Here is an 11,656-nt window from a genome sequence, read left to right on the forward strand (position 1 = left end):
AGAGAAGATTGATGAGTCGAAGCTTCGACTGGAGGACTGCAATCCTGCAGATCGAAGAGACTACGGTAGTGTACAGAGTAAATTTCCAGGAGCACCAAAGCACTCCGTGGTGGAGAAGTTGAACGACATTGAGTGATGATAAAACGAGAAGGAAGCTAGAATGGAACTGACGAAGCCACAAAACATGATTTACGTTAAGAGTCACATATGATCATCCACATCGGTACAAGTGTTCCTGTGCTCCATAGGAACTCAGGAGCAGACGAAGCCTAGGTGCCTACTCCTGCAACCACGCAAGATCTGGTATGGGATTTGGCAATCAAATGAAGCGGACATTCTTGGCGATGTTGGAGGCAGTGGAGCAGACTGCGAACTTCACAGTTTAAGAACCAAACAGTGATGGCTGAGTTCTGCGATTGACGTATGCCTACTCGTGTACAGTGGCCCATAACGCATTGGCGGCGTCAACATTAGTCGAGTCCAGGTCGAAGACTGCGCGGCCTGCGTGATACTGCCCATTCTCGGTCCCCTTTTCTGCAACAGCCGAAACCCGATCGGGGAGGATAATTCTTCTTCAAATTAGCCAGATTGGACTGAGACACAAAAGACCAAGCAATTTCGATGCTGTATGCCTCCACTGAATCAGTCACTCAACAGCCATCTTGGCGTCTCCAGCGGGTATTGAGGAACCACAGCCATCGGAATTTCCGAAAGAAGTCTATCAGCGTCAATAATGGCAATTGTCAGCTTTATGATTATCCAGTCTATTGGACGGTAAATCATTGTTGGACGTGGCCATGCTCCACTGTCCACAGAGCTTGGTGGCCTTGGCGTTTGGCCTAACCTTTTGCCCGTTTGCTGATCTCTCGAGGTTCCAGTCCAATACTGCTTCAAGCCTTCAAATCATATCTATGTCAGGCGAAGTGGATCAGGCAATCCAGCGAAGCTTCACCAAGGATGCGGAACCATTCATACGTTGCTCAATAGTTGAGGGAGCACCACGTGACAGTTCCTTCGGAAATGGACACAGTACGGACTGATATCTGTGCTCGGCTTTATGTCCAGTATTATTAGTCCTGATCAAGCAACTCGCCCCGACAGCAGACTCGATTCGGACTGTCAGACTCGCCCATGAATTGACGTTCGTTATCCAAATTTTTATTTACATAAGCTATTCACAAAAAATGCTGGGCCACGGCCTCCGGCTCAACAAAATCCCTAGCATGATGTCTATCCAAACCAAATAACTCGCTGAGGGCATCCACCTACTTCGCACGACTGCGACTACCCGCTATTCTGCCCTTCAATCAGCGTAGCTCGCAATGGCTGGTTCTCGAAACGTTTTGGGCCCATATGCAAGAACTTCTGCTAATGCGATAAGCAGCAGTCCTTCTGTGCCTAGCAAATCATCTAGGCCAAGCTGGGGTGGTAGCACACGCCCGCACACCACGTCAAGATCCAGCCGTGACGGATCGCCCGGGCCATCATGGGTTAGCGCATCAACCGCTAATGCCCATGCGAGTGGGTTGTACAAGACACCCTCATGGGTGTAAACCCCTCCTGCAGGCTTGCCACCGCAGATGGTTTGTAGGTGGTTATTAGATACACCGACAGCCCGTGAGTCTGAAAGGATGGCGGACGCCTGGCTGCCGCTCATGGGCTGTACGATCTCATCGAATGTGGAATAGATCGTGGTTGTGGGAACATATGCAGAGTCCCCTCCGTCGCCTCGCAGAGTTCTGATAAACTCTGTGTTCCATCCCTGCTGCCACAGTGAGGGAGTGCAGGCAAGCGCTTGTAGCCACGGGCACACAAGTGACCTCTCGACCGTCCCGTGGAAATCAGGGCTGATGGCGATGAAATCATCAACCACTTTTCGGGTGGATGGCCAGTACTTCAGTGCCCATTGAGTATCCAGTCCACCTTGGGACCATGAAACAACCGCGACGTTGGATTCTGAAATGGCCGAAACATAATTGATTGCATAAGCGACGTATTCAGAGTTGATCTGAATGTCATTCAACGACGCCTGAGGGATGTTGAGCCAAAAGACGTCGGCATCTGCGGCGCTTCCCAACTTGCCGAAGTTGAAGTAATAAGTTGTCCCAGCGGGTGTAGCAGTTCCCGGAACCAGAATCACAGGCTTCTTTCCATTCTTGCCATAGCCGAAGGAGGTGGGGATATGAATCGCTGCCCGCAGTGCATTTTCTGCGACTGAGTAACGTGCATCTCCTGGAGCTTTGGCCGGGTAAATGACTTGATTCTTCGGACTGGGGTTCCGGTTGTGGATCGAGTTGAGATCTAAGTTGAGGTAACCATTCAAGAAAGAGAGAATGTCGGCCGGTATCAATCCCACCGCGAGGATTTCACGCGCCATTTTCAAGAAATCAGGAGTGCCATCTGCAAAGATGGATTGAATCTTGTCGAATGCTCCCTGCACAGACTCATCGTCCTTGGTCGTGCGACTGTTCTCAGTCTCGTCGATCTTTGACACGATTGAGGAGACAGTGCTCTGAGCCTCGCTTTTGATTGAAGAATCATTGGCAGCAGTAGACAGGATCGAAACGAGACTTGAATCCGCAGCCGATGGGACGGCACCGCGAGGAAGGGCTGCACCAGAAACCAAGGGACTAAAGATTGCCCTGTACAGGACGGCCGTCTTCAGGTAGGAACTCCACCTCATCTTGATTCGGCTGCCACTGAGTGGAAACGCCTTGAGACGGTAACCAGCTTGACTGAGGCATCTCGGGGGGAAGGCAGCAGGCAATTTATATTCCGTTCTCTCTAGAAAAGAAGTATACGAGCAGCTTTCCCCTCTCTGAAATGCCTCGGTCTCTCAATCATATCTCGAATTTTAGTTTCAATATTGAGACTTCTCTTCTTGATGGTGGCTGGTCCTTCGCGGTCTAACAGGTGTGCGTGACCACTCCATTGACCAATTCCACGACCTTACTGGGCGCGGGAGAGCGTCAGGCCATGCTGAGCAAAAGGGCCAGGGGAAAGAGGCCAATGGTACGATCGTCGGCCAAATGAAGTTCCATTGCTCCTTGTCTTGCGCTCAAGCTCGGTTGACCCAAGTGGATCTTCGCGGCAGACCCTGGGCCTCTGTTAGGGCATCAGGGCGAAGAATTGTCCCTCACCGATATACAAACGAGCAATGGCAGGATCCCGAATTCAACCTATTACACTTGGCTTGGGTCATTCCACTCCATGAAGAACCCGATTTTAATGAATAGTTCAATTCTTCTTCGGATGACTCGAACGAGGCACTGATTCACTCACATGTGATCAGCACTCTTAGCTGGGGGAATGCCTGGTCTCATCAGCGCTTGCGGCATTAGCAGTTAGCACCCCCCCACATTTGAGGGGAAACCACCCCGTATTGCTGACCAGGCAACAACTCTCTAGCCCTGCTGTAGTCGATAGTTAGTGCTGTGTTGATTTGTCAGTACTCAGTACCGCCAGAGAAAGCACGAGCTTCTGGAACGATTTGCAATGACCAGGGCTGTTAACCTAGGTTGATTGTGATCAGGCCATACTACGGCGATCTTCAGATTGCTCCAGGAAGCCCGACGAAGCATGTAAGCTTAATCTAGCTTGACCGTTGGAATGAAGAGTACGCAGCAGAATATTCATACATTCTTATGTCGCTTCTAGTGCGTTGTTTGGATGTATCGTCTGCCAAATATGATGAACATACTTGCACTCTGCACAGCACACTGGAAGAAGAGTAACCCGATGGATAATAAACAGGTGGAGAAGCGATCAAGGGTATACTTCAGAACACATAACAAGGGAAGGTAAGCCCCTTCATAGGCAGCAAGATATGCTCAAGGACAGACGATATTTGTCATGCCAACTTGCGGAAAACTGGGTTGCGAGAGTGCGCAGATGGCGGAGGTATCATCCGGTCTTCTCCAACGTGCTGGGATTATGCGCAACCCGATGTCCATGTTGGTCGTTGAAGATGACCTTCGAGCGTTAGCATTTCCGTCGTTGACTTTCTGAGATGATGTATTAGGGGTAGTCGAGGCGAAATCGCAGCGTTCCGTACCTTGGGGGGATTCGCGACGTTCTCCTCATCCGCCTCGGCTTGATCCCTCACAATCTTTTCGACCTAGAGGAATTCTTCTATTAACATAGATCAAGGAGACAAGCGTAGAGGAAGATCCGTCGTACCTCTCCTTCATGAGATCCGCCCCGATAGCGGGTAAAGACATAGTCACCCTCATTGATATTCTCGCCTTTTTTGTCTTTAACTCGCTCGGCCGACATCTTTTTGACTCAATCTGACGACTGGAAAAATCTGAGTATTGATATTGTTAAAGAAATGATGATGCATCAAAGAATTGGGAAGATATACGAAGTGGTTGATATACAATAAACTCCTGATGCTCCGCTTCTGTAATTCTGATGTCATCTCAATAACACCCATGGCTACATCCTCACATCATCCTCCAACGTGGAGCTGTCAACAAAACAGACGAAGAGATCTTTGTATGGCTTCGTTTGAGGTTCAACATCTATCACAGCAATTGTCGACAGCTACCTTAGGTCTCTAGCGATCTATGGAGGACGAACTACTTCAGACACGGTTACTTCACCGGAGCAGAAAGACGCGAGTAGCACCCCAGATCAAGATTCTGTTGATGAATATGATTTTCTAGGTAGAAGAAGGCTGGAAGATTGTAATACCAGCCTCGAATTTCTATGCTCAAGATCAGTCAAACCATTGAAATGACTGACGGTATGGTCGAGACTAGGCATAATGGGCATCAAAAATGCAGCACCAGGACTCTACATAATATGTGATTCCATTGGACGACTATTATTCTGAGGGCATGTCATAGATATATACACTAATGCAGTCATAGGCCAAAAAAGAGGTCCATCGGACCAGATCAGAATCACTGATGTGTCTCACAATGTTGCACTCAAGCTTAGGGCCCATACATAGCATAGTTGCAATTGAAACCAAATTTAGCACATAGCTTGGTAAATGCGCACGTGCTGGTTTCTGAATGAAGCATTGTCCTTAGCTGCGCAATTATTACCTGTCTTGCCGGTTGCCATCGATTCATGTTTCAGGATATGCAAGYGCTTAAAGTGATCAATGTCTGTTTATTATCTAGAGGATGTTGGCCCGGTCAACCTACGCCTGATGGTCCCTAACTTTCGTCGTCTATTGCTCTCTGGAGTACGTTTGACCTGTTGGGAAGTATTTTCGATCGGCTGTTGTAGATATCTCCCCAAGGGCATTGAGATCCCACAGTCAACCAAGTCTCTATGAGCAATGTCTGACCCACATTGATCTTCATTTATAAAGGTCGTTGAGTCTCAGTATTATTGAATCCATATTAATTGGTAATGTGGGATATCTCCAGACTGCGGCTTACGGGCCTTCCCCAGTCCACGTGGTGAGATGTCACACTAGGCAGAGATTAGTATTTATTACGAGATCTGAGGGCTGTCTGAATCCTTCGAGAAAAGGCTTGATGAAAACAACCTGAACAACCTGATGACCCGAGATAAGAATGCAAGTAGTTAGAAGGTGGTGCCCAGCTTTGGAGAGGTCAACATCTTGCCGCATTCGAGATTTCGAGGTCGTGCGGATCATCACTGATTGTCAACCTACGGGTGTGGCGACAAAGAGCGTTGTACAAGCCGTCTTACCTCGATAAGTTGTGGATATTTCAAACAATTTGGATCACGACTTGATAAGTTGATAATCTTCCGTACCCAAATTGTCCATTGTTCCTAGCCTTCGGCAATGACAACATGTAGTACAAACAGCACTACACCACATTGAGACACTATCCTTGATGGGGGTGAGAGTATATCAGTAAGCGAGCAGTATTTACTTACCTATGTGATCAGTAAATGTTGCAGGCAAGTAATATGCCTAGCATGCTGAACCATACCTTCACAGTGACACTACCTGCATAGCCTATCTACCGTGCCTTGGCAGAGTACGTCGCATGGAATGTAGGGTCATACTCGTTGTGAAAACGTCCAAATCAAGGACCCATGAAGCATAGTAATGCGCATCGAGGGCACTGAAGAAGAACCTAACAACAAAGTATCATTTATATAGCATTATGATGACCAAACGAAATCGGCCTGAAGATCCTGACACGATTCATATTCATCGCTATGCAGTTTGGGTTGATGGAGCTGCCAGTGTAACAGTTTCGGCGGTTGTGATTAGAGACTGCCGACTACCACCGTTGCACCATCAAGTGTCACACATACCACAATATGCGGACCTACTGACCAAGCCCCATAAAGGAGCCCGTCTAGAAGAAGCCACCATGAGGAATGCTCCTGAGCAAATAATCAACATTCAACATGTATGTCTCTCTCTCATCACAGACAATACAGCGGATTCTGTCTCAATTGTCTTCTGCAGACGACTGGGAGATTTAAAGCAGTGAAATCAAGACGGTGACACGGTACTGAAACGGTCATGACAAAACTGAAACACCTGGTGGACTGGTTACGTATGGAGCCGCGAGAATGTAACTCTGATGGCGATCACCACATCAGCCTACAACTACGTAGGTACCTTAGCTTCACTACCTTACTATTTATTTAGCATCTACTACCGATCTATCTCAGTGGAGTATGCTGGAGAAGTCTACTCGTCGTAGCGTATTACACGTATAGATTACCATGATCAGGAAGATAGGTAGTACTTAGTAGTGAACCTATAGTAGCATGTCCTTACTTCATAGAGTAACTTATTTCTATTTATGCTTAGGTCGTGCAGACAAGGTCAACCCTCTGAACACATTGAGGATATCTTCATTTCAGCAAAATTTTAGAAAATTAATATTGGGCATATGGAAGCCAAGAGATCGGCCAGGCTACTAGGTGATATCCTTGTAGTACTCCGTACCTTGACGGACATCACTAACTCCTTCATCTACTTGCCATCCAGGTTTATGAAAATCCACAGTGGTTTACTACGTGCCCCTGGAAGGATTTGGATCATCTGGTTGATGGTCTCTCTCGAATCAAGTTAGTTTATTACTGCCCAGGGTAAGGCAGGTAAGTAGTAAGGTAGCAGATGAGGGAAAGTAATTACGATACCATACTACCATATCTGACGGACTGAGGGCCCAAATGGGCACCGTTATGTTGCACTCTCCCAAAGAAAATCATAATCTGGTAGTATCTATCACGGTTTCGCCATCCCATTATTTTTGCTTTCCCTATTTCCATTTTCTCTCTCTTTTTTTAAGTTTACATTACTTCTTTTTGGATACATGCTCGAGATCATCTATCTTCATCGTCTTTTTTTGCCTCGCTCCCTCCTTGCAGTTGTTATCGTTGCTTCAAGTAGTTCCCTTTACTCCTCCCTCCTCCCCCTTGTGACAATCTCTTCTGGAATGGACACGCGTTGATCCATGCTCCAACCATCTATAGTCCCCCCGTCACCCTCCATTGACTACGACTGACGACTGTTACTACGGTACTATCCTATAATATAATAATAATACTACTCTACACTCACCAACGGACCCTGACCTGAAAACTAATCTTGCTTGCTACGACCTCTACAACAACAATCTTACCACCACCATCAAGTTGGCGGCCTTCGTGCAACTACAGCATTGAACATTTCTTTTTTCCCGCCTGGCACGTTTCTGTGGAGAGTCTTCTCCATCTTTGTTGATCTGATTGTTTCTATTCTTCCGTTGCTTGGGCATATTCTCCGTATCTTCCGCTTGGTCTACCTTATTCTCAATCTTACCTCGCCCCTCGACACCTGCAGGGAAAAAAGGTGGCTCCACATTGCCAGTCGAACAAGGATCTAACTTGACACTTCCATTGGTGTCACCTTCGTTCTTCATACATGCTACGGGGCTCCATTGTCAGGAAGGAACCTGGTCTTTCTTTGGCAACCTTCGCTTTCTCGTGGACGCACTCGTTCTGAAGCTGAGCTGTCAACCTTCTAACTATCATCAGCCTCGGTGGGCTTCAGTGGCTCTATTATTTACTCCTCTGCTCGCCCCATACTTTGCCCGAGTCTTCAGATGCATCGTTGTATAAATCGGTTTCAGCCTCGTCTTATCTTCCACTATTAAACATCGTCCCATCTGTTGTCCCTCAGCAGACTTGGCTGTACGTATTGTCGCTCTTGTTGGCCTCCTTAGGTAAACTGCTAGCGTACCATCGTTGCCGCTCCAGCCATGACAGCCCCTCTAGTCAAAGTCCTGCACAGGATGCAGGAGCTCTTCTCCAACATTGTCGCTGCATTAGAGGCAATGATCTTGTTCCCCTCATTGTTCCGGGATCCCTCGCGTAAGCGGCGGAAGTCTTTTCATGGCGCCTACTGGCGACGTCGGACGCTCGACAATTTTGCCGAGGAAGTCGACCGCCTCTTCACTGCACCATTGTCTTTGCGCCATATGATTATCATGTCAGAAAAGATCCGAGAACAATTCAAGTCCTGCCTACAGTCCAGCCCGGTGTGCATGTTGCCATCGTACAATCATGCCCTGCCGTCAGGAACTGAGAAAGGGACGTATCTGGCTTTGGATGTCGGGGGATCGACATTCCGGGTTGCCTTGATTGAATTAGGAGGCGCAGGAGCAATGAAGATTGTTCAAGAGTCATCATCTCCAATCGACAACGATGTGAAGCTGTTGGAAGGCACCTTGTTCTTCGATTGGATGGCAGAGAAGATTGAGTCAATGCTAAGTGCGGTGGGTGCTGACTATGGTCGAGAAGCCGTGCCTCTCTCAATGGGATTGTCATGGTCCTTTCCGATTGAGCAGACATCCATCAGCAGTGGGCTAGTGATTCATATGGGAAAAGGTTTCTTGTGTTCCAACGGCACGCTTGGACAGGAGTTGGGGGATTTGATCGTCCAATCATGCCGGAGACGCGACCTCAACGTACGAGTCGACGCAATAGTGAATGACAGTTCCGCAGCGCTTCTTTCGCGAGCGTACGTCGACCCTAAAACGCGCATGTCTCTAATCCTCGGAACTGGCACCAACGTTGCGATTCACTTTCCTGTGCACGAGATAGGTTTAACGAAGTTTGGCACCAGACCGCCAGGCTGGTTTGATTATGCCAAGCATGTGATTATCAACAGTGAGCTGAGTATGTTTGGTGGTGGAATTTTGCCCATGACCCGATGGGATGACATCCTCAACCGGACTCACTTACGGCCCGATTACCAGCCATTGGAGTACATGGTTACTGGACGCTACCTGGGTGAAATTGTCCGACTCATCATCGCAGAGGCGGTCGAAACTGCGAACTTGTTTGGAGGCGAGCTTCCTCATTCCATGCGCGACACTTACTCCTTCGATACCAGCATTGTTGCATTCCTCGAAGCAGACACGTCACCATCACTGGCCCCTTCAGCAGCTCTCCTCCAGAAGGAGCATACGTTCCCGGCGTCTCCGTCCGTCGAAGACCTACGTTTCTTGAGACGAATTTGTCAGATCGTATCGAAACGCGCGGCGGGTTATCTGGCAACCGCGATCCACAGTATGTGGTGCCTACGCAATGATGCAGAATTTTCCAATCCGACAGAATCAAAAGCATCCTCTGTCAAGGATACTCAAGAAGTCACGGTCGTAGAGAGTGAGGAAGACTCTCGGAGTTTGTCAATCGCATGTGATGGTAGTGTCATCAACAAGTATCCAGGCTTCAGAGATAGCTGCCAGGACTACCTCAACCAGCTCACCCAGCAAACTAATTCGTCGCAGGAATCGTTAGATCCTGCTACGAGTCCTTATATTCGTCTTGAACTAGCGCCAGAGAGTGCTATATTGGGGGCTGCAGTTGCAGTTGCCGTGGCGGTGGCGGATGAGAAGTAAGAATAAAGGATTCTCACTCTTGTGGAGACCAACACTTGATGTTGTCTCTTTACCCTCCATGCGAGACGTGTCTTTCATGCTCTTGATCTCTTTTCCCATTGCCTTTCAACTTGCATTAACGGTGTTCTGCGTATGGTCTACTGTTATTGTTATCCTCAGCTTATCTCTAGCCCATCGTTTCCACATCACGCGGCTCTCTTTTACTTGCGATTCTGCGATTTGTTTGCTATTGCATATAGGGCTCGAAGAGACAGATGAAGCAGGGGTCTCTAGGCGTCCGGTATAGAGGGTTCGAACTGGCGGTGTGTGGTTTAGACTTTCGATGTACATAACGATAGCCACAGATCAAAAGCATCGGGTCTTTCCAAGTCGACTGATCGCTGTTCATTGTGTTCGGCCCACAAGATAACGTACGAGAAGGGTTGGAGTGCCGCCCAACGAAGTTAACTCCTGACGCTTCTGAACGGTGTAACTATAGCCACAGGGCATCGCCAACAACCGAGCAATGGTGCATCGCACGAGTCAGATTGTCATGGCTATGAAATGCCAGTCCATCAATCTGGGCGAACGTCGAACGAAGTCATTATTTGATGGAACAATGCAATGACTTGCGAGGACAAAAGACTCATTCGTTGCAGAGATCTTGCAGCAATTCCAGCATTCGACGCTGGAGCACGGACAACTCGTCCCTCGAGAGCAAGGCCTGGTGTTGACTGGCCGACTCACCGGATTGATGGCGTCTGGAAATTCCATGTTCCAGAGCTCTCGGTGCGCCAGAGATCAGGCTTTCCTTGATGGTGAAGAAGGGAATCCCCAGACTCCGAAGCTCGAATGTCATCGCTTCCGCCATTTGCTTGGAAGCTCTGTAGACCTTTGCATTGTAGTTTCTCAACTCTGCCTGATCTTCTTCGGCTGTCTGAACGAGTAGGCACGAGTTTGATTAGTTTTAGGTCTCGATAAAAAGGTCCTCTTCTTTCCTTTCGCGTTGTAGGGAGGCATAGAACATACCGAGACTTGTTTTGTATCATCGACCGGTGCCCCAACAGAGCGTCTGGAGAAGTCGCATCAGTACAGCCGCAGGAATGTATATGGAACTAGACAGACTGGACGGGCTATCGCAGGCAATGATTGATGGTTCAGCAATGACTCACAAAACTGCATCTAGCTCCTTCTTCTTCTCTACACGAGCCTTCTGCTTCTTGAGCAAAGCTTCTCGTCCTTGCCACCACTGTCTCTCGTGGTCGTGCTGGCTTTGGATCAGTCGTCGAATTCGTCGTTGTGCGTCTTCATTCTGCGATACTGCCCGCATCACATGTTGTAGTGCGGCAGGCCATGTGGCGATGGAAGAAGAGTCCGCGATACTGCTTGGTGCATTAGGATGCAGAGGAGCTTTAGCCGAGGGCGCACGAGCCCCTGTGGTCCTCTGATAAGTTGAATGATTTGAATGTATTTGGGCTACAGGAAATGGGGGTGAAGCTTCTGCAGGCTCATACAGGTCATCTTCCTCGTCCTGCGTTCTTTGCTGAACGGGGAGATGAGACGATATATAGACAGAAGTAGGATTGTTTTGATAATCCTGATGACTTTGATTATTTGACAGAGCTGATAGCGTCCTCAAAACAGACGTCAGATCTGCGGAGTTGTATCCCTCGGCATTCATTGTCGATGAAAGGGAGCAATCGGACAGCCAGATGCTGAAAAGAACAACAACGGTTAGATATGAGTCTTATATCCATAGGATGATTCAACGGAATGCGTAGATTCTACGCGGAAGAAATATCTCAGCGATGGACGTAGATGTACTTCTGGAAGTATGG

General features: G+C 48.2%; 3 protein-coding genes across 3 annotated transcripts; 1 reads left to right on the plus strand and 2 right to left on the minus strand.

Annotated features, from left to right (window-relative positions):
• Positions 1-1,303: 1,303 nt before the first annotated feature.
• On the minus strand, positions 1,304-2,683 carry Aspvir_008256 (putative lipase; the record flags this gene model as incomplete). The annotated part of the gene is made up of 1 exon (XM_043271429.1): positions 1,304-2,683. The coding sequence occupies one exon, from the start codon at positions 2,681-2,683 to the stop codon at positions 1,304-1,306; it is 1,380 nt and encodes a 459-aa protein (XP_043127364.1).
• A 5,512-nt stretch (positions 2,684-8,195) lies between these two features.
• On the plus strand, positions 8,196-9,839 carry Aspvir_008257 (putative hexokinase; the record flags this gene model as incomplete). The annotated part of the gene is made up of 1 exon (XM_043271430.1): positions 8,196-9,839. The coding sequence occupies one exon, from the start codon at positions 8,196-8,198 to the stop codon at positions 9,837-9,839; it is 1,644 nt and encodes a 547-aa protein (XP_043127365.1).
• Positions 9,840-10,464: 625 nt separating this feature from the next.
• Aspvir_008258 (uncharacterized protein) lies at positions 10,465-11,499 on the minus strand (the record flags this gene model as incomplete). Its single annotated transcript, XM_043271431.1, has 3 exons — positions 10,465-10,755; positions 10,848-10,890; positions 10,991-11,499. 3 exons carry the CDS (start codon positions 11,497-11,499, stop codon positions 10,465-10,467), a joined length of 843 nt encoding a protein of 280 aa, XP_043127366.1.
• Positions 11,500-11,656: the final 157 nt, after the last annotated feature.

This window comes from Aspergillus viridinutans (assembly GCF_018404265.1).
Source record: "Aspergillus viridinutans IFM 47045 DNA, scaffold_6, whole genome shotgun sequence".
NCBI classification, from domain to species: domain Eukaryota; kingdom Fungi; phylum Ascomycota; class Eurotiomycetes; order Eurotiales; family Aspergillaceae; genus Aspergillus; species Aspergillus viridinutans.